Source organism: Seriola dumerili, unplaced genomic scaffold (genome assembly GCF_002260705.1).
Source record: "Seriola dumerili isolate Sdu_G_001 unplaced genomic scaffold, Sdu_1.0 BDQW01000290.1, whole genome shotgun sequence".
NCBI lineage: Eukaryota > Metazoa > Chordata > Actinopteri > Carangiformes > Carangidae > Seriola > Seriola dumerili.
This window is the reverse complement of record NW_019174545.1, coordinates 1,384,406-1,408,307: the sequence shown is the minus strand read 5'-3', so window position 1 is coordinate 1,408,307 and position 23,902 is coordinate 1,384,406. Positions and strand designations below refer to the sequence as shown.

At 39.8% G+C, this 23,902-nt stretch overlaps 1 protein-coding gene across 4 annotated transcripts in view; it reads left to right on the top strand.

Moving 5' to 3' along the window:
- Positions 1-425: 425 nt before the first annotated feature.
- Positions 426-23,902, top strand: part of pdlim5 (PDZ and LIM domain 5) — a 61,417-nt gene continuing 37,940 nt past the window's right edge. For all 4 annotated transcript variants that reach the window (XM_022757676.1, XM_022757677.1, XM_022757675.1 and 1 more), the window contains exons 1-3: positions 426-519; positions 981-1,237; positions 15,580-15,731. In XM_022757676.1, the coding sequence (XP_022613397.1) occupies positions 1,139-1,237; positions 15,580-15,731 (251 nt within the window). In that variant the 5' untranslated portion in view covers positions 426-519; positions 981-1,138. The remainder of the gene's footprint in view (positions 520-980; positions 1,238-15,579; positions 15,732-23,902) is intronic.

The window sequence follows — 23,902 nt, the reverse complement described above, 5'->3', positions numbered from 1 at the left end:
TCCCAAAATATCTGGATGAAAGATAAACCGACCCCTCTCCTCTCCTTTGCCCCTCACTCCCTCCCCTTGTCATTTTCTCTGTGTAGAGTGCTCCCACACTCTTTTCCTTAATCCCCCCCCATCACCCCCCTTTTCTCCCCCCTCCCCAAATTTTTTTCTGAGTGTTGTCTCCTCCCATCCCCTAATCTCACCCTTCATATCATCTCATTCATTTCTCCTCCTCTTCTGTGTTCCACTCACTCCACCCATGTGCGATTCCCCTCCTCTTTCCCCTCCCTCTCTCCACCCATCCTAACCTCTACCCGTACTTCCTCTCGCCTCCCTCTTCTTCTCTCCCCTCCTCCACCTTTCCCCTCCCCTCTGTCATTAGCTGGTATATAAGAGCATTGTATCCCTCTCTACCTCTCTCACACACACAGTGTGTTTGCTGGGAAGGGGATAGTCCAGGGGAAACTAGGGATAACATTGTCTACCTTCCTGTAAGGGAATATTTTCCTCTCTGGAATTTCCATTAAACAGGTACAGCCTTTTCATTCACACAATAATAGCACTTAATAATAAGAAATATGTTGCATTTCTATTAATGTTAGCTGTGTAAATGTCCCTTGGTGACAGGTTCCTGGGGGATATTGTAAGTCTTTTATGTTACTGAACTGCGGCACAATACTCAAAATTATATTTTACTGCTTTGCATGTGAATGTATTTTTGTTTTCACTACTTAAGAGTATGCAGCCAGTTGTTATTTTTTAACGTGGAAAATCATAATCATAATCAAATCATGTGTTTTTTTTGATAATATTTATTCATTTATTTATTTTTCAAATGTCCTTTTCACTTTGCTTCTTATGTCCTCCCATTAACCCCTCAAGTTCCTCTTTTGAACACCCATCAGTAAATTATTTTCTTCTCACCTCCTTCGTCTTATGTAACTATACAATAACAAATCTAATGTACGGTTTTCTTTCATATCTCCCCTCAGATCTTGGAACAACATCTTAAAAGGAGACAGCACTTCTGGCCAAATTCTCACCCATCGTCAAAAGCCAGTGACATCATTATTATCACCTGATCCGCAATCAGCATCATCAATCGCCAGCAACATAAACGCCAAACGCATTTGACATTATCAGGAAGACCATGAGCGGCAACTACAGCGTCACTCTCTTAGGCCCTGCCCCCTGGGGCTTCAGGCTGCAAGGAGGGAAGGACTTCAACATGCCCCTCACCATCTCCAGGGTAAGACTAAGACCCTGTTCAGACCTGGCATAAACACGGGTCTTTGGTGATCCGATCACAAGTGGACAGCTCTTAGCACGTCAGGTCACACCTGGCTATAAAATCCGTCTCCACATGTGTGTCGAGTGACCATCTGTGAATAGATCTCACTCAGATGTCTCTCGCTCTATAAGCAAATAATCACGTATGCATTGTTTTTAGCCAGTCTGACTATGACAGACGAGTTCGTTGTCATTGTGTTTGTGAGAGAGAGAGAGAGAGAGTGCGTGGCACGGAGGGGTTGAGCGAATCATTGTAGTAGAGTATAGTATATGAGCATTTTCTCTATATTATGAAACTGTGGCCGGACTAATTAGACTGTGGTAGAGGATGGCAGTTGCGTAGGCGGTCCTTCAATGTAGCCCAGGACACATTTGCGTCCACGCTGCTAAAAGAATGTGACCACATGTGGCCCAGACCACCTCCAAATATGGTCTGAGTGATTGGATCTCAAATGCGTCCTCAATGCGTCTTGGTTTCTTTCACACCTGAACTTAGAGCTGTCCGCTTGTGATCGGATCACCCGAGATGGATGTTAATGCCAGGTCTGAACAAGGCCTAAAACACTCACACACACACACACACACTCACACACACACACTCACACTCACACTAAATCATCTTACCTCACAATTGTCTGTATTCTCTGCAAAGTGAAAAAGGCACATGCCTATATTTTATCTCCACACACGCGTGCACATTCGCACACTCATTCATCAGAGGGCCGCTGTATAATGGCATTCCAGCAGTGCCATATGGCTGATAAGTGATTAAAAAGATGAGAACTGATTTCCATGCTTCCTTCCTTACCTTCCTTCTCCCATCCTCCTCTCCATCTTTCCACCATTTCAGCTGTCCCTTTGACTCAAACCCAACAACCACCACGCTTGCGATAGCTCAGCTGAATCATAAGCCATCTGCCATGTAATGACCACACAGGAAAATTATATGCATTCCACTTAACTTTGAGTGTCTGTAGTGAAAGTGCACCAATCAAAGTCCTGGCACTCAAATCTTGGCTGAAGTCCCTCTGCTTGAACAAGTAACTTGATGGTCCCTTGGTTTCTGTGCCTTTCAGTGTCTACCCCTAACATTACCTCCTCCCAGTCTGCTGTTCGTTCACACATAAAAGATCACACAAAAACAGTAGGTTTCCCTCATCACTTTAACTATAGTGTGATGCTGAAACATGATAATCCTTTTCTAAGTTTGGTCAAGCTTCTGTTCCGTTCTGCTGGGGCAGTGCAGCTTCACTGGCACGCACACAAAATACAGTGAAGCATACAGGCTCACACACACACACACACACACACACACACACACACACACACACACACACAAATCACTAAAACTGGCAGCGCACAGACTTATGGCAACATGAGACTGGTGATGAATGGCTTGCCAGGTCCTGTGCCAGTCCCCCTTGGGGCCGCTTTGGGTTGCCATGTTTGTGTTATTACTTTGGATGTGATACTTTTCCCACTAACTGAAGCCATGTGACTTCTTACCACAGTTGTGTGTTTGCGTGTGTTTGTGTCTGGGTTTGTGTGCGTGGACACCAAGTCATGGAAGATGCTATCTGAATAACTGAGAGAAAAACATGACAGAAGACAAAAATAGAAATAGAAAGCAAGAAAAAAAAAGAGACAAACCCAAATTATACAAAAGCACCATGTTAAACTTTGCGTGCACGATCTGGAATTTTTATTTGTGGTGCTGTCATGTCTGAAATATCAGACTGAAATATTCTGCACTGCAAATAATGCATTCTTCAGAGAGTTTATATACTGCATTGAAAAAAGATGATAAAATAAATGGTGATGTTGGTCAGTGAAGTTGGCAATAAGTAAACAATAATCGTCTCAGCAGCCCACTATGAACTTTACTGCAGTATCACAATGACACTTATATGGTTTGAGGTTTCAAGATATTGGCAGGAGTAAAAGTGAAGTACTGGTGCAGTTTTGGGTGCTGACAGTAAATGTTTGTTAGGTCTGCTTAAGACCATGAAGTGTACAGAAAGTGGATAATATGACTTAGCCTCCAGATTAGGGTCAGGCCAGTGTCTAGAGATTTCATTAATCAATCAAAGTGAAACTAAAATAAAAGAATGATCTTGTATTTCTATTTCAGTGTAACAGTGTATATTTTGTAGTCAATGTATTTCATATCCAAAGGTGTAAACAAAAAACATCCAATGAAACATAGAATTTAAAAAAAATCCATGACTCATAATTTCCCAATTTGATACTCCATTGTCTGCTGCCTTACCATTTTGTTTTGAATGCCAAAATGCTGTTTGATTGTGATTATGTCTTTCGTGGGGAAAAGGCCAATTGTATCCCAAGCACTGTATCCTGTTGCAGTTTCTTGATGCTCTAGATTTTAATTTTTGGGGAGGAAAAAAATCAAGACTCGTAAAAAAAAAAACAAGAACAGCAGTGCATCTGGTTTTTGAAGACTGAAACTGATGGGATGCATTGTTGGATCTCGAAGAGGGGAGACATGTAGATTAACAAGGGAGATGGAAAGGAAGGGAGTGGGAGCGTTCGAATGAATATATGGTGATACTGATACGCAAGTGCAAGGAAGTGAATCTATCCAGTGTATACAGAGACTGTGGGTGATGACAGCTGGTCTATATGACACAAACATATGAGGTCAGTCAACAGGTCATCTATCTAGAGCTGTCTCTCTGTCGCCCTCATTCTTATCATACCTTCCTATGTGTTTTCTCTATGTACCTCTGTCTCTAATTGGCTATTAGATGTCATGCAACTCTTGACTCACTCCTCAAACAGTTTTCAGTCTAGATCCAAGAATCAAACCAAACCCTAATCTTATCCCATTAAATGCAGTTTATGGTGATGAAGGGCAATGTTTCTGACCACTGATCAATGACACATACACATGTGTCAGAGATCAGCTGGCACACACAACAGAACCACACACACAGATTGCTCTCTGCCAGTCTAACCATATAGTTGGTTCTAAGAAGGGACCACAGAATATGGGGTTATTAGAAAACCGCACTTACCCTAAGTGCTGCTGTTGCTAAGCTCTATATATGTGTATGTGAATATACTGTGTGTTTCATTTATGGCACTAGATCTACCCACAGTATTATCACATTGTACCAGTATTGCATCATAGGTTGATTAGTTGTAACCATAACTGTATGTCCTGAGCTATCTGCCCAGTAACTGCTGTTTATGCAAATTGTGCTCACCACTTCTTTTTATTTTTTTTTTACGGTGTAGAAAAACAGTTTTTTAAGAGGCCAAGATTGACGGTGCTGCTTCTCAAAGTGCCAGTGAAATGTTTTACCACGGCATCACAGTTTGACATAGTCTAATAAAAGGAGACATTTGGAGAAGAAAGGGAGAGATTTTAACAAAAGAAGGCAGTGTGAAAGAGAAGGGTTGCTGAGTTGTCTTCAAGTATATTTATCATTAGCCTGCAGTATCTTGAACCTATCCTGCATTGGTTCAGCAGGATTTTCCAGATACTTCTATACACAGTTATACGGGGATATGTAAAGTTGTACCAGAAGAACAACAGCTGGACAGTTTCACTGTCTAATTTACATACAGAGTAATATGTGAGAACACAAGGGGCTGTTGATTGGTTTATATTGAACATTTTGTTGAGATGGAAGCTAGTTCACTTAGGATTGTTTCTATAAGCACAAGGGTACCTTTACGCCTTGCCTTCTAGTGAAGGAGCCATTCAGTGGATTTTCTGTAGAAAAGATTAGGGAGAAAATAACCTGCAGAGGCAGTCCAGTTGCTGTTAATCCTCATTAAAACCATTTGTTGTGAAATCCATTATACTGATCAAAAGGTTTTCAAGAACAAGACCCTCATGTGTAGAGGCAGAAAATACCTTCCTGCTATTCCCAGTTAAATTTACAATCAGGGAATCAATATTTAAAACTTTCCAAGGGCAACCCATTTACAGTACACTGCTAAAATAATTTAAGTGAAGGCAGCACAGGGGAATAGATGCATTAAGCTTCTAAGAATAGAGGCATCTTTTCACAGGTCAGCGCCCATGGCCACACCCACTTATGAGACAAAATGCTCTCAGGTCTGTTGTAGGCTGAATAATGCGCAGACTACATTTGGGGTATTTCAAAAAACACACTATAGACTACAGATACAAAAAATAAATCAGGATAATGATTGAGATGAGACATTACAATATTTAAAGGTGTCTTGGGGAGTTTTTTGTGTGTTTACTTTCAGTGTTACTCACCAATATGTACTGTGTGTATCCTTGAGGCCTGACAAAAGCGCTGAATGCATTTTCTTTAGAATTTTTTTAGTATTTTGAAAACTGCATTGTTTACATCTTTGGTTACTTAGTAGCAGTCTTCTTCTACCCGCTGTATTGTCGCCACCAGGTCGATCAGCAGAGTAGTATTGTGCCAGGCATATGTATCTTGTCCCAATGTGCATGCACAAAAGCAAACAAAACAGGGACCCACTTCTAAAAGTACTTCTCTATAGTGCTACTAGTGGTCAGAAACTCCACAGAGTATCTCTGAGAATGAGAATCCCTTCATCTGGTTCATTTGTGTTTTGTTGTTTGCATCAAATTTATGTATGTAGATAGCAGTCATATATTTGGCCTGTTTTTTTTTATATAAAATGTCTTTTATATAAAATATTACTTTGTACTATGTCCATAATAACCTTAATAAAGCTATATAAAGGAATCTCTGTAAACCTAAGAACAGGTTTTGAAGAATTGGTGATAAAGTTAGTGCAGTGACTAAAGCAAAACGAGTGGACAGCTAATCTATATTAAAACCTTTTCATGGAAGAATGCAGTTCCTGGAACAGCATCAGCGATGGCTGCCTCCTGCGTCCCCAGAGATGCTTTTCAACAGCCGATGATAACAACTGACCACAGTGATGGGTCTATTTCAAAGACTGCTTAGGTCTATACATAGTCTCTTTCTATTTCTTCCTCTTACAGTACTTGTCCTCACACTCACATTGTATCATTGACCAGGTCTCGAACCCATGATGCAGAAAACTTTGTGGCTTAACCTTTCATACCAGAGAGCAAGAGCCAGTTGACAGCCCCTCCATATGACTTAATAATACTTATACTTAATCTATCATAATCAAACAAGTCCCTTGTTTCCCTCTGAGTATCTGTCTATCTTAGTGAAATAGTCCCAGAGCCAGAGTCAACAACTTATCATTTCCTCTCCCACAAATCAATCTGTCAGTGCTAATGTGTGTGTGCTGGTTTGGGCAGACTTGTTGTGTTTGGACACAGTAACAGACTAGACTTTTCTGAGTTCACAGCAGCATGACAATACATCTTATACTCCTTAAAATGTGTAAGATTTGACATAGTATTTCAAGATTTGGCATTCAGTTATCATGACTTTTTGAGATGTCCCTTTTTTTCTATTATTATGAATAATTTATAAGCACTTCTAAGGTTGGTGTGCACCATTGTACAAGTGATAAATTGAGAAAAAAGTTGGGGGTTGCTTTTTTGAAATATTCTCATCACTGCATATTGCATGCTGACAGGTACCTGGCATTTCTGTCTTCACCGGTAATGGACCGACTAATCCATTGTAAAAGCCCTATCAGTGTTACACATGCCGACACCTTAAATATTTTTAGTATCCAAAAGCATTGACTGTTTTTCAGACAGGGCCACATTTGTCACAGTGGTGTTGAGTGATAATTTACTTTCCTTCAGCTAAGATTTCAGAGAATCATGTTAGAGAGTGACCGAAACTTACAAGGGATTTATTCTAGTCATCCATCTGTACTGGTCAATTGAGGGATAATGATGAAATATAAAAGACACTGAAAGAAAGAATAAGCCTTTAAAAGATGTGACACACAATATATGAGGATAATTTATTTCTTAATGAAAGCAAAGGTTTTTGAAGAAAGCTATTTTAGTGTAACTGGAATGAACAGAATTATTTGAAGCCAGAAAATTTTATAACCCTGGCAGACAAGCATAGCCAGGTCATAACATGTGCTTCAGTGAATTCACAATGAAGAGACTTGAATACCCTATTGTTTAAAGCAGCTATAATGTATTTTCCACAGTAGTTGCTAATCCTGCCATGTCTCCCCTGCTTTCCTCTCAGGATACTGGCCTCATGTCTGGTATCATGTTTATTCCTAATAATATTGGTGGACTAAAAGGACTGAAATAAATAAAACTGAAATGGTTGTAAGTAAGAAGTCCAAAAGAAACAAAAGAAAACAGTTGGTGTAACAGCAGTAGCTGTCCCCTTTCCTGTTTGGCGTTTTAGTACAGCATACCTGGCAGGATATCAGACCAAACTAGTGATGGTGATATTTAAACCCAGAGTGTATTTCAGCAAGCTCTAACCAACATTTACAAATGTTTGTTGGTAGTTTGGGCAGAGAATTTCAGTTTACTGTTGTTTAAAGAAGTTTTCCATATCTTACCATAGCAACAAGAAGAATCAAAAAGCTAGTAGTCAGATTATTGGTTATGAAATAAAAAAATATGAGTAGTTGTACAGTTAGTTGATCTGATGTTTTTCTCTCTGAGATAGGGTTCCTCTTTCTTCCCAGTGATCTGGTTAATGATTGCTTTTTTAAGTATCTTGAGTGTGCCACTGTGTTCACGAGGCTTTCTCAAGTATTTTTCATCTGCCACTGTGACCAGAAACCAGACTCATGCCTCACTATATATTCAAGTCTTTATTCTTTTGTTTTTTTCAGAATATATAAGTAGTAGTTTTTTAATTGTTTATCTAGCACATCTTATTGTTTTTTCCCCCCAGGTTTCTCTTTTAGGATGTTGAGTGTAATATTTCAGTTAGAACATAGTATAAATAAGTTAAATGTGATATAATCTGTATCTTAAAACCACCATTTTGGGTTAATTACACCCTCTGTAAGTGAATGCCACTAACAACCCACAAGTAACCGACCCTGCTTTTATATGGATTAACACAATCCAGTCTTGTGTTCATATGGCTGTATTCCTGAGTGTGTGCTCACCAGCCCTGCCTAGGGTAAGTCTCTCAGCACCTTGACAATCACATCATTGAGTGTGGTCTTGAATGCTGGCTTGTTCGCCTCTAATTTAGCAAAGTGCAGTTAGCATTTACAATGTTAAATAATGTTATTTTGGATTTGTTGATGCTGGTCCCGTGTGTATTTCTGTTTGGTGTGTTTTTGACTGTTAATAGCACGATGGAGCAGTATTATTCTGACTGGGATCCGGTTGTATTCTTTCTTGTGCACCTGCAGTAAGATGCAAATGACGCTAATCACATTACTGCCAATTGTTTCACATTATTCCACTGATCTGCAGGTGACGATAAAGCGCCAAGAGACACAACAATGTCACAGCATAGGCAAGGAAATAAGAAGACAGCTAACGGCTAACATAGAAAGGTCTTCTAATACAGCCCATTGATAAAAGTTTGTCAAGCGAGACGACAGCATTCTGTTCGCGGGGATTTACGCATGCGCACTGAGAATAATTCTGGGCTCTGACGAGTGACCATAGATGTATTAAGTTTTAAAATAAATCCATACGGGTAATTAACGATAGCCTCAGTGTGCTTGTGAAGCTCCCACCGTTCTGAGATCAGTTATGATACTAAGAGGCAGCAATAGTGTGTAAACGAGCAAATTACACAGATTTATCGTCTTTGTTCAAGATCAGCAGGAAGTTTGAGAAGTTTGAGGGTGAATACAGTTACACAAGTAGTGCAGCTCCTTTCAGGAATAGCTCAGTACGTAGGTTCTGTGCGTAGCGGCAGTGAGAGAGCAGAGTTAGCTAATTAGTTAGCAGTGTAGCTGTGAACGTACATATGTGCGATGTATGAGCACTATTTGTGCTACAACTACAGTTACATCTCCTTAAGACCGAAGTTAACGCGTCTCCCTTGAGCTTTCCAAGTGTAGTCCAGACTATGAGCCAAAAAGATTAACAACATTGAGGCTGGAAAATGTAGGATTCTGCATTGTCACTGGAGAGTGTCATTGTCAGTTAATGGTAAATGTTTGTGATAGAAGTGATTTTTAGATGTTTTTACTTCATACTGCACATTTGATATGTTTACTGTCAATTCAGAAGAATAATCCTAGTACTCCTTCAGCCAGGAGGGAGAAAAGTGAAGATGTCAAGGCAGAGAGCAGCAAGATGCAGGAGAGAAACTTTCAGCACAGGAAAGACAGGCAGCAGAAAATCATAAGACCCTGTCTCAGGCCCTGAACTTAAGAGAGATCTGCAACCGCTACTGTCATGAAAAGGTATGTTTGGACCAGTCTGGTCCATATTTTTGATGTTGGTGTGGCTGAATAGCACACTGAGCGGAGGGGGAAGCTCAATAGTGCTTGTCAGCTTATATCAGAGTTGGATTCTGCTTGAATGGGGGAAGCTGCTTGTAAGCATTGCAGATCTCCAGGTTCTCAATCTCGTGTGCAAAGTTTTATGTTTAATGTGTACAATGTGTTTTTGTGGGTTTGGCAGCTGAGCTATCTATGGGAACTCAATCCGATATAGCCTTTTCTTATTAGGCTCTCTAGCATTAACATACAAGTCAGGCAGTGATTATTAGAGACCGGTGTGCACACAGCTTTAGGGGAAGAAAAAACATAAAAAAACGTGTTCAGATGCTTTCATTAGATTGAAAGTATGTGTGTGTTAGTGTGCCAGCATAGGGGTGTGCATGCCTGGGTACACATGCACATGTGCTAATACAATACACATATACGGTTACAGGAATGTTCAGTCATTTAGGCAGAGCCACTACTGGGCTGACGCCCTTTAAAAACTTGCTGTATAACATTATATTGATTCTAACTGGCAGTTGGAGTGCTGTCTTTTCTATAAAGAATATGATCTCAGGAGTCTCTATTGAATTCCATTCTCTATTTTATATTGTTGTTGTATCATGTTTGGCATACTCATACTGTAAATTCATTTTCAGGCTTTTGTCTTGATAGATGACTTGCCTGCTGTAAGGTGGACTGTATGTTTCTATACGTTACTAATGCGACAGATTTCAGATTATTCCATCTGTTCATCATTTTCAAGAACTTGACTTGTAAACCTCAAGCAATCGGTCAGCTGGCAGCAGACGACGTCTAAAAGATGGATGTGACATGCTCTTATTCTAACAGTTGAAAAGGACCAGTGGATTCTGTCAGATGATCCTGTTTCATGTGTTTCCATGATGCTTCTGACATAACTGCTTGATTTGCTTCATTCAGGACCATAAATAGCAAATGAAATGTTACCCAACACAGTTTACTAAGTGTTACTGATGGATCCATACCAGTGGGTTGAGTCCCTGCTTCTGTCTCCTGCACTTTCTTAATCTTCCCATTACTTTCTGCTAACTTCTTTCTGTCCCTGTACCTCTTTCATAAATCTCACTCACCCCTTTATTTCTTCCATTCTCATCTGACTACCCTTCAATCTGTCTGTTCTTCACATAACTGTGCTTCTTCATATAACGGCTTTTTTGTTGTTGTTATTTTTGCTGTTTTCTGTGTTGCTAAGAGATCAGAGCACTGCAGTTGTCATGTTATTTTCCTGCACACTTCATTTTAATGTCCCTATTGTGGTTATAAGCGGGGAGCTGGCCAATAAATAATAAGGTTGTTGATAAAATGTTATATTGATAGAAAAACATTACGCAAGGGTTTTTGGACATTTTTTTTCCGAATTACAATTTTAAACATGCAATACAGGAACATTTCCTGACATGTAGGCTCACACTAAAAGATAACCTAATGTCTAGTCCTGACGCAGCAAGGTTGAACTAAAATAAATATTTCTGAAGGCTGGCACATGGGAGCAGCTTTTTGAAAGTGTGAGTGAGGTAATTGTGTCTCCTGCTCTCAGCTTTTCAGTCATAGCGTGACATGAACCATCTGCCTGTCATCACTGTCACTCCCTGTGCTGAAAGCAGGCATTATTCAAAGCTCTTCAACTGGTCAGTGTTATGCTCAAACCAGACAATGTTGCAGGACTCCAGTAAACCTTTATTGCTATGTGTGGAAACTAGATTTTTTTTTTCAAAGCACTTAAATCAGACAGCATATGTGTTGAAAACTGACATAGCTGGAAGCACAATGGCAAGTTCATATGTGCAGGCTTTTAACACACTGCACGTGTGTTTCTGATTCTTTTGAATAAGTGATGACACAAGTATTGACCCTTTCACTTTTGCATGAATATATAATGAGGCAGGGGGATTTTACACACAGGTAGTGTATGATGGAAATACAGAATATAAAGGATTTTGTAAGAAAAAAAAACTAAACGTAAAAGCAGCTTTTATTAATTGTGACATTTAACTAAAGCTGCGCAAAGACATTGATTCTTTTGGCCACTTAAGGGCAGGAGAATTCCACAACAACTTGAAAAACACAGACTTTTACCCTTATAAAGTTGGTGAACTTGTTTTTAAAAATAGCAGACGTAGAGCAACATTAGCATTTCTTTAGAGATGTGACTGTCCTCCCAAGAAAAATGACGGCATCAGTTGTTTCAGCAAATATCCCAAAACAAGCTTTGTTTACGTTGAAGTGACAAATCCCTTGAGTGGCTGTAGGAATTATGACTCCTGCTCATTTGGAGCAAAGGAAGAAGTAGGAGAAATGTCTGGCCACCTCATTAATGTAAGCACAATGTTCACTCCCCGTTTAACATTTGATCCATGTAGAAAATCTATATTAGAGCTTGCTTAAGAGTAGGCTTTTCTATCCACTCATACATCTTCTGCCATTTTCTGACAAGGATTTTAGTGCAGGCTTCTTCTGGGTGTAAATTCAAATTGTGAGATTAACAAGTCCCAGTCTGACAGGACTGAGGTGAAGGGATATCTCTATTCTCTTTCTCAACTGTTTTAGTTTTCTCTGTTTTGGGATGTTTGTGTTGGTGGTGGATCATTGATAAAAATTGTGGTCATGTGTGAACTGATGTCTCTGCGAATTTGGGAGCACTGCTCAGCTGCTGTCAGAGAAGTACATGTACTGTATGCGTGTGTATTCTACATATATTCTCCTCCTTATATGGATATGTGCGTTGCGTTAAAGCTGCTGTTTTCTGTCATGGACAAAGAAACAAAGCCATAAATCAAGTACCCTGGGAAACTTTAAGTGCTTGGTTTCTTGCATAGGCAGATTATTTAGATTTCTGTTTCTGATTTTCTCAGTGATTTGTTGCTCTCTCTCTTTGATATGAAAATTGAAACTACTTTGAGCTCTGAAATCTTTTTAATCAAAGTGATTGAAAGCAAATGTTTGCTTTTGAAAACAGATCTCCTACCAGCAAGAACAATTCCTTTAGACTTATATTGAATCAAGACATATTAAATACTTACAGCACGAATTAAAAATGTTTTTCATCTCTGCCTGATGTATGTTCTCCTGTTCAAAATCAGTTGAACTCTCTTGTATGGCTGCAGTTTCCTTTTGATGCAGAGGGAAACAGAGCAGTGTTTCATGAGTCCGGGTGAGTGTTTCTCTATGTATGTGGTGAGAGAGAGAGGTAGCATTTGTGTGGGTAAGGGGCAGGAACGGAGCACTAATTGGGGAAAACATATAATTGAACATTTTGTGGCGAGAGTTTGGTCCATAATAGTGCCAGAGTGGTTAGCATGAACACACCCCTGGAAATGGGTCCAAATGTACAGAAGAAGAAAGAGCCCACAGATTCAAAATACTCAGTCGCATTTTTTTTTCCTCCTCTCCCTCTCTTTCTCCCTTCCTTTCCGTCCCCGCAATTTTAATCAATGTCAAGTCGATCCCTTATTACCCTCTTCTTCCTGCCTTCTGTGGTTGTGAGTGGTGATGAGTGATGTTGCGTGTGTTGGGCTAATATGACTATAAAAGGTTGGGACCGCAGAGCCTTAACACTAATCCGAGTGCAGAGCCTCTTTTATTAGCCCTGCCTGTGTCTGTCTGTCTGTCTGTCTTTGTGTGTGTGTGTGTGTGTGGGTGTGTGTGTGTGTGTGTGTGGGTGTGTGTGTGTGTGTGTGTGGGTGTGTGTGTGTGTGTGTGTGGGTGTGTGTGTGTGTGTGTGTGTCTGTGTGTGTGTGTGAGTGACAAATATAGAGGCAAAGGAAATAGACAGAGGGGGATGTAACACACCAAAGATGTCCCTAGATCTAAACCCTTGTTACACTTTCTCATCCTTGAGTGTCACTTCAGATTCAGTAGAAACACATTTTCTTAAAGAGCCACCAAATTCAATAGCTGCACTTGATGTATAGTCAGTAAGAGTAAGAGGCACTTCTTAGCAAGAACAACCACAAAAGTGGTCTGTGTGTGCATGTGTGTGTTCAGTGAAGTGGTCCGTGTGGCCCTTTTTCATGGTGTCAAAAGAAACAAATGACCTCACTCCCCTTTGGACACACTTGGACCTTGTGTGTGACCAAGAATGGTCAGAACTGCAGCTGCAAGGTGCTTTTGTTCTCTAATAATAAACAATATCCAGGTGCTATTTTATTAATAACGAAACAAACACACAAGACCAAGCTGTTAGTGTGTTTTGTTGCTCACACTTTGGCTGTAAATTCATTGCATGGCAATAATTGTTATGAATGTAAGTCGTTATAGTAATACCTTCACGTTGTTCCCACATACAGTGCTTTAGCGTCATGGGAAAAAGACTAGATAGAGAGTGTAACATCAGACGCACATTTCCAAATTTGTCACTCTCCTCCCTCAGCGTGCTGATAAGAGGGACTCTGGCTTATATGACACATGCTAACACAGTGTGTCGCCCTGTCTGTTGGCGGCAGGAATTAAAGGAATATCAATTGTTTTGCCTTTTTTTTCCATTTGTGCCACTGTTGCTTACAAATTTTGTGTGTCTCACGTGTATAAATCTACTTAGAAAACACTTTAACTTAACCAAGAAGGAAATAGGGTTAGTTTCAGCACAAAAATAGAGAACACATAATGACACATTTAATCTAATTTGATTTTATTTTGGTGTGAATTCAGGCCAATTTATCTGCCTGTTAAATGCTTAGTTGCCCCGCAACTGTTCTCCAACACTTGTTTACAAAATATGTTGAGTATTGCTCACAAATAAATGGACAACAACGCCACATATGAGTGGAAAATGTTATAATTGTTCCCCCTGCATAATTATAATTATATATTCAACATTACTGAAACAAACAGAATTAATACAGCACAGGAATTGTGCATGTTGAAGCCATGTTGAACAGCAGGGTTGGTATTAAATACCAGGCCTGCGGTTCGACATGAGTTCTTTTGTGTGGCTTGAATCTGTTTCAAATTAACCAGCTTCCTCCAGAGTGGAAGTGCAGCAATTACACTTTGTTTAGATGCTGATATTTAAAGCATCCCTCAAAAATCATGGAAGACACTGAAAACCAGAGACAAGAGAAATGGAGTGTATGCATATTTTATGATGTGTGCAAACTGAGAGATGTCTGGCTTGTAATTGTTGTTTCCACAAAGCCCATAAAACTGGTATGTGTCTCCACCATGTAGTGTCCCATTAGCTATTTGTCACCTTTTTAACAGTATTTTGTACGGAGAATAATGGAGTAATTGCTTTTTACTAGGACTAGATTCACTTTACTTGATCTTTATTGTAACAGTAAAGTATGTGTCAGGATAAGCTTCATTAATTAGCTTGAAGCAGACATTACAAAACAGCAGCACTGGAACCTCTTAGTTAAACTGCTGCTGTTGCGCTTTTGAAATTTGGCTCTAAACTCTAAAAAATGCCCTGTGCTATGTCAACGTCCATATGCTACATTCATGAAGATATAACTTTCAGTTCATTATTTCTACATTTGTTGTGATCTAATTTAAAATTGAGCGTTCACTCAGCCGTTGTCATCATTTCGATTAAACAACCCACCAATGCGAAATGGCTACATTATAAACAGTAGTGGAAACATTAGACACAAGCATTATATTTTCACTGTGATGTTTTTTCTCACACAGTGTGTTAAGAGACTTTCTTTTTTCTCTAACAAGCTGTAAGCCAAACATCACAACAGGTCATAAAGAAGAAACAAAAGTAACTTCAAAATGAAGGCCCCTGCTATTAAACACACATCAGTGAATGTACAGTATTCTCCATCATGTGGTAAAGAACCAAGTCTTTCATTATCTTTGCCCAAATACATGTGTTATGGAATGGATCCATAAATCTTGTGATAACTACAGAGTGGATGTGAAGTTCCGACATCACCTTGACCCACCCTCATGCTTAATAATCCTGACTGTGACGTTGCTGGTGATAATTTAAACTGTTTGTGGTTTTTGCAGCTGACGGATGGTGGGAAGGCAGCTAAAGCTCGTATGGCTGTTGGTGACATGGTTTTGTCCATCGACGGCATCGCCACAGACGGCATGAACCACCTGGAGGCCCAGAACAAGATCAAGAGCTGCACTGACAACCTCAGCCTCACCCTGCAGAAGTAAGCTATGACCTCACACTGTGTGTGCATGTGTGTCTGTAACCAAGCCACTTCACTTTACAATGATTTAACGTGTGAATGTGAGCGGCTAGCCATTTATCTCAAGTGACAACACAGGATCCATACACTCCCTTTGAAACCCTCCCTAACAACCAGTCTCTGCGTCAAATTTAAAGGCCATGCTTCCCCTTTCAACTCCAGACATCCCGCGTCCAGGCAGATGTTCAGTGTTGTTGTAGGAGTTAATCTTAGCTCTAACACACAGCAGCACCATTAGTTCTGCCTGATCTCCCATTCCCTAAAGGAAAGAGGAATCACTGAAATCACAACGAGAGCATCACATGTGTGGACCACCCCATCTTCCCCACGGCCTACTCTTCACTATTTGGTGGAATCCTGTTGTACAGTGGAGCTGATTTATCACAAGCAGTTGTGTTACAGTGCCTGTGTGCGTGTGTGTGTGTGTGTGCGTTTGTCTGGCTTCATATTGGTTCGCATGTGGTATGAATTGTCTGGTTCTTTGGCAGCACTTGTAGGCATATGTGTGTTTTCATTCAAACACTGTGAGACATTTAGGGCTCCTACACTTGTCCTTTTGGAGGCAAAATCATGAAAGAAAGAGCAGATTTACAGTGTATGGCGCATACACAGGTAGAACGTGATGAATTTATTTTGCTACACATGAAATCAGAATAGACTGAAGTAGTAAAACGCTCAGTTTGCTTTTCTTTTTGTTTCATTGTATCGCTTAATCTCTGCTTGTCTCTGTGTCTGGATTTCACATTCTGTCCTCCCTTGATGACTTTTATTCTTTCCTTCACCCCTCCCCTCATTTGAGGCTAACTGAGCATGTCCTTTAATTTGAGTCCAAATGATGACAGACTGAATATGTTTACTTTTGCTCGAGTGTGGCAGAGAACACATGCTATCACAAGGCTTAAAGTAACTCAAGGTCAGTCTGTAGGTTTCCATGTGTGTGTGTTACTGGTAGTGAAAGACATCCATGGTCAAACTGTTTTCTATAATGAGGGAAACAGGTCGTAACACTTGGCTAAAGGTCACTGGTAGATGAGCTATTTGTCAAAGTGGGGGTTCATATTTTGATGAGCAGCCAAAGTTTTTACACCGAGGAAGGTCACCAGGCTTTGCTGACAACGACGTGGCCACTTGAACCGAAATTGTTTTTGCAGGAAACAGAAGCATTCATTTGACTCTATGCTTTGATTATGATTATTTCGAATATACAATGCAGCACATCAAAGCATATTCATCAAACATCACAAAATGTGTCTTACTGATGGATTTTCACAAAAATGAGTTTAAAACTGATTAGGGCAAGTGTGGTTTGTGCTGAGAAGTGTTCCAAGCCCTGGCTCTTGATTTATATTGTGGAACAATAGCACACTGCATCACACTGCATCTGCTTATATAGTTTGTCTCACTAAAGCTGCCTGAGAACATGTGGATAAGTGGATAACTAATAGCTTCAACATTCCTGTGCATCTGAGGTTTGGCACAGTGAAAAAGGTTGATATGAGAGTGACACTCTGAAGTGTCTTCAGCGCCAGGTGACGGTTAGCTTAGCTTAGCATAAAAAATGTCCAAAGGTAAGGAAAATAAAACAGTGCCTAGCTAAGACATAGTCCAGCTCATAACCTCCCTGCGAAACCACAACTTGCTTTCGAGCTCCAGAGGTAGTTAGCTACCTGATAGGCAGATTTTTTAAGTTTGTGGTCTAACTCTCAGCAAGACAGAAAACAAGCACATTTCCCAAATTGTCAAACTTTTCATTTAATGATTATTAAGCTTTTAATTGTTTTACATTTTACAACTGAAGTGACAAACTGTTAAAGACTGGTATCTAATTACTTCATTAAGGCGCCAAACTAGCTGCCAAGTGCCAAGTGTAACTGAACAGATGTCATGTATGGGTGTGCTTGTTTGCGGGACCAGTTATACAGTATATCTGTTCTGTTTCACTGTGTCTGTGGCAGACATCAGGCAGACTTGAAGGGTTGATTCATGCCCTATTTGAAACACATGGAATGGCTTGTTTCATGAAGTGGCAGTATTTTATTATTAAGGCTGTGTGACCAGGCAGCCACTCTTGGGACAGCTGGCTCCAGCTTCTGCTTTACAAGGATGCTTAAGGGTCCAGGAGATTGACAGTAATCACTGTGTCTTCTCCAGACTCCGTTTAAAATAAGAAATAAGATCAGAGTTTCATGGTTTCTTTCTGTTTGTTGCTTGGCATTCATTGGCACTGTGAGTTAGACGTACTGTATATTCAAAGCGTGTCATGCCAAGGTCAACATCTGGACTTTAATGGGTTTAGATGCGTAATGGAAAGAACCAATCTAGTGTCTTGTTTCTGTTAGTTTTCATAGGCGTCACGTGCTTCTATTTTCATTTTTCCTTTCCGTCTGTAGATTTTGATTGGGTTTGTCACTGGGTCAGATAGCAAAAGGAATGATAACAGTGTGATGTGTTAACAATGCATGTGGCGTCTGTGTGTGTGTATTTTAAAAGGAGACAGGTTGTTATTCCTTTTCCAAATAAAGGGATGATGGGGAAGAAGAGATGGACAGCAGATGTGTGAAGGACAAGAAAAGGAAAAGCTGTAGTGAAGTTGTCTCTACAAGAAAAATTTAAACTGACATATATGGCTGAATTTGCCCTGGCTACAATTATTGTTAAAGATGACATGGCAGATGTAAGGAGGGCCAAATTATCCTGGCACTGACCCCCCTCTCCATCCAGTAAAAAAAACCTGGAACAGAACCGGGATTTATTAACTGTTAAGTTAAACCAGATAAATGCATGAATGCAAACACCATGGTTACCAGCGCAATCATCACACACCAACATTTATGTAGCTGTCAGTGAGACTTTCTTTATTTCTATGGTGGAAAGACAGATTAGAGTAAAGCAGGCAGTGATGAAATTGCAGGTAACAGGTGCCAAAACAACATCAGTTTGTTGGTGTTTCATTCACCCCAAGTTCAAATTTTGAAGATTTCACCTTGATGAGCAGCATATTTGATATTCTTCGATTCTCTTTTACAAACTTGTGCTTCAGATTTTTGAAGGTGCTCTGGCAGTCGCCCCTTTCAGCTGGTTCCCCTGTTAAAAACAGATTTTTACAAAAATATTCACATCAGAGAGGTTTTCTGCTTCATAGGCAGATTTCAGACACATCAAAGGCTGTTTTATCATTTTCTTTGATCCGTGAACAATTCCCTTATAAACGAGGAACTGGAAAAAGACCGCAGTCTTTTATCAAGTTTGTGTTTTTAATCCTAAAAAGATCAGGAAAAATACTTCCCAGTTTCATTGTTTCTGTCTCCGTTATTTAACAATTGTAAAGTTTCTGCTTCACTTAGTTTCAGGATGACTATTATACATGCTGAGTTCCCAGACGTATATATTTCCTGTGTGTGTGCATTTTAATCCTACATCTATGCATATTGAGCTGAACTATATTTATTTACAATTGTCTGGCAATGTGGTGTGTAAATTGAATTACACGGCTGTAAGTCTGTTGCTTTACCTCTTGTGACCAAGAGAGTGGAAGGGAGATTCTGTAGGCTTTCAAAGATCAGTATCCTTGGTATCACATACAATGATTTAGTTTCCTGTTTGATACCGCCTTTTAGCATATTTTTCTTGTACATCTGTAAATTCAGTCGTATAGATGCCTCTTTCTCTAAGACTGAATAAAATACATTTCCCACAGACGTGGACCAACAGTAAGGGAATACATTAGTAATGGTAACTGATCCAAAGTGTTTGTTGTTTTACTTAACAGTTCAATCTTTGCCAGAGTTTGTCTTCTGTCTAGGAATGCACTTTGTATTGTTCTGTTAATAATAGCTCTCAAAACACAAACTTTTGCTTCACAACCTTTGAAGCCTCCATGGCTTTCTGTCAAACAGTGTCAGTGTGTGTCCAGCTCTCCTGCTAAGACAGTGAGGTAGAAAGACCGAAAGAAACAAAAAATAGGAATGAAGGACGAATGGAAAGAGCTTAAATAAGTTGAGGGAGGCAAATGGAAGTAACAACATGCCAAAGAGATGAAAGGGACAGATAAACTATGGATCACCCTGCTTGATGGCACCAGGCGAGAATGTTAAAACATCACTGCTCCATGTTTAGTTTCTTAGATGTTCCTAAAGTTTTACTATGGATACTGACGCACAGCTGTAGAAAAAATGCAGTTGAGTTTCTGGGAATTTATTTTTTCAATTAATCTTTTTTCCATTCTTATCTTCAGTGTCAAACTGAATTCTATTTGATGAGACCAATAAAAACAACCAATATCTTGTTTGCTAGATGGACTGTTTTACTTTGACGGAGATATCAGACACATGTGGAGCACATGTGTCCATAACATATACACGCATATACACACATGCACACACACACATACACACACATTCACACACAATTAGACTGTCAAAGAGATGGTTGCTCACGTTCTGATATATTCTACTGAATCTTGTCAGTGCAGGTGCAACTAATGATTATTTTAATTGATTAATCTGCTGATTATTTTCTTGATTAATCATTTAGTGTATGAAATATAAAAATAAAAAAAATAAAAAAGAGGAAGTGAAAAACGCCTGTCCCAACTTCCCAGTGCCCAAACTGATTGTTTGTTGTGTTCAACCATCAGTCCAAAACCTCAGTATATTTTATTTACTGTCAAATATGAGGGAGAGAATTGGCATATCATCATATATAAGAACCTGGAGAATATTTATCAGTTTTTGCATCAAAAATGACTGAAACAAATCAGAATAGTTGCAGATTAATTTTCTTTCAAACAACCAATTGCTGCAACTTCAACAGAGTGAGACAGAAAGTTATGTGAATGGTTGGAGGAACAAGAGAGGTGGTGGGCAGAAAACTGATAATGTAGAGCAGAGGTGTGTTTTCTGTGTGGACTGAGGGCGTTGTATTTGAGAGATGATAAAAGATGGCAGAGGAGAGTTATATGGAAAGAAAGCAGAGGAAGGAGAGAAGGCAGGAAAGAGGAAATGGACAAAGAAGGGAAAGGAAACTGAGAAATGGACATTGGCAATGGCAATGAAATGGAAGAACAAAAATAGAGGTGAAGTTTGACAGCAGGGTGGAAGTGAAAGCTAAGAGAATGGAGTCACATTTGGAAGTGTCAGAGGAATTACAAAAGCAGGACATTTCCTCCTTGCTGATGGCTTTGTCCTGAAGCTGTCCCTCTAGTATAATGCAATCAAAACGTTTCAACACTTAAATTAGGCTCTCTGCCGATATAATTATTCTCTGTAGAGGCGCACCAACGTACTAAACTGTTCATTTCAACCAATCATCCAGTCCCTCAACAAAACCACCTTTGTGTTTCAGTGTTATGAACTGCCAGTGTCTGGCTAAATGCTTTATTCCCCACAGTGAAGTCTTTTCGAAGCCCATTTGACTATTTAATGGGCCCGTGCGCATGTGTGTGTGAGTGTGTGAGTGTTTTTCACTAGTAATGGCACAGTCTCAAGGTCTTGATGTGTTTGAGGGAGTTAAAGGGTACAAACTGAAACACAGTTGACCCGATGTACTCACCCACATACACGTAAGCACATCACAGTACACAGCAAATGAAACAAAGCCATGATTTGAATAAACAAGCTATCACGCAAAGAAGAAAGGTCGGGAGGGAGCTTTTGTGTTGTGTTGAGTTAATTGGTTCCACTTCTCTTTTTATCAGAGTTGAGATCTCACCCTGTTGAAAGGACCTCAACCAGGATAATTACAGTGTTTGACTAGCCTTTTCTCCGTGACTGAGTGTCTCCATGGTGGAGTCCTCACATGCATTTATAATAGTGAGATCTCGTGCATTCATGTAGAAAGCCACAAGGACAGGCCATAATAAGTCATGGATAAACACAATTAGTCTGGATTGCTGCGCAGTGGTGTTGTTGTTTTGCTGTGGTGGCACTGATTTACGCACTCCCCTCCACATGCACAAACGCACACATCAGTTAGTAAGAACGTTTAGCTCACCTCAGCTCTGTATCCTGCACAGATATTAATTTGAACTCCTCATCGACATGTTACATGCGTGCAAAAGAGGCAAAGAACAATAGTGTAAATGTTGATTATTTGTTGCAGGGGGTATGGTACACTTTAATATTTACTCCTATAGCCAACACATGCACACAAACCTACACATACACACATAAGCAAGCACACATACACACAGGTCTCACACTGGCAGCCGCTTAAGTTATTTTGAGTCTGGAAGTTGGCTCCTCATGTGTTGGCAAGGAGTTGGGTGAGGGAAGTTTATGTAGGGTTGGGGTATATGTTTTCATTTTGTTTACACTGTGTTCTATGAATAGTGATAATGAGATCCCTGGGCTGTATGTGCATATGCTGATGCTTGTGCACACCCACGTGTCCAGCAAACAGGCACACACATGCACGTTGATGATGTCAGTTTACCTTAAGCTAGTGCAGCAGAGTGTACCACCAGTATATAATTATAGTCTAGTGGCTAGTTACTGGATATTTATAGCTGGATATATACTGGGAGTTGGATGTAATTTTTTCTTTAGAAAGTATAGATGTAAATTCCTACTCGGTCCAATTTCAGATTGGTTGTTTATGATGTAATAGTCCTCACAATGAAATCTGAAATTGGCTGTGTGCACATACTGTACATAACTAATGACCTCTCATTGTATTAGAAATATGAGAATGTACCAATTTCATAATTGGTCATTTGATGTATAGGAGGTATGGGTCAGTTACCTGTTTGTAAGCAAGACTAGTACCGCAATCAAATGATCTATTGCCTGTTTTTAGCTTACCCTTTGAAATGAAACCTAGTATGGACGGCATGCTTACTTGGAACTGACCTGCGTGTAACAAGAACAGCATGTTTAAACAAGCCTGGCTTTGAAGGAGAGAGATTATTGGATTCCCCATTTACAAAAAAACTGCTGTTACAAAAATACATGTAAACATTTGGCCTGCTGACGTGTTTCAGAGCAAAGAGAGGCAACTCCCTATGAAGGGGGACACGGGTGTGAATAGAAAAAAAACATTCATCACAGTGATCCACAAAGAGTAATGTTAAAAAAATAAGAACCCCTAATCTGAAATTGTTGTTCCCATTTTTTTTTGAAGGTGGTGCTTTATCTTAACTCAGGTGGTAATGGAAACTTCTGTAAGAGCAGTGCAGTGTAAGGGCTGTGTTGTGAGGTGAAAAATGTTTTATTGTTTTGTGTATTTTATGCTTTCATCAGAAAGCAGACAGCAGAGATGTCAGGAAATGAGGGTGAGAGAGAAAGTCTCAGGGCCACAGGCAAATCTGTGATGTTGTGGTGCCTGCGCCTTCAACCCGGAGCCACCAGGGTGCTTCTTTTCCTGTGCCTAAAATTATATTAGTTTGAACCCTGTTTGTGATCAGGTAGATGTGATTTTTTTGGTCTGGAAGCTGGTGGAGCTCTGATGAATGTGGCTGGCTTATCATTTTATATACAGCATCTCCACCTTCTCACATTGTTCTCACTGGCTTTACCAATATTGTTTTCTCACTGCAGGTAATTGATAGCACAATTGTCAGACTAGAGGCCAAGAAGTCGTATATATTTAAACTCACTTACTATCTACATAAGATGCTGTATTGCCATATGTCCCAATATGCAAGCAGACACCCCCCCCCCCCCCCCCAAAAAAAAAAAAAAAAAAATAAATAAATAAATAAATAAAACTAGTCAAAATGTGTCACTTACCAGTAAAACAACTATATGAATGGCCTGATCTGTTAGAACTTCTAAGACTTGCACTGTAGATGCGGAAATTCAGAACTCAATGCAAATCCTCTTTTCTAATAGACACTCTCTGTGCAGCTGCCATTGCCACTTACTCAGCTCTGATATTTGCCAAAGATGTTCCAAAGCCAAGAGTGCTAAACTGGGTTCACCTGTCTCTGTCTTTCACTGCTCTCTAGTATTTGCCAAAGATCATCTAAAGCTGACGGCCATCATGTCTGGCTAGGCTTGTAGTATTGGCCAGTAATATCCTAATACCACGAGAATGCAGCTACAGCTAAACACACCTGTCTCTGCCTGTCTTCTGTTAGTCTGTTGTTTTTGCCAAAGAAAATACAAATCCCAAGAACATTAGGGGTCTGTGAA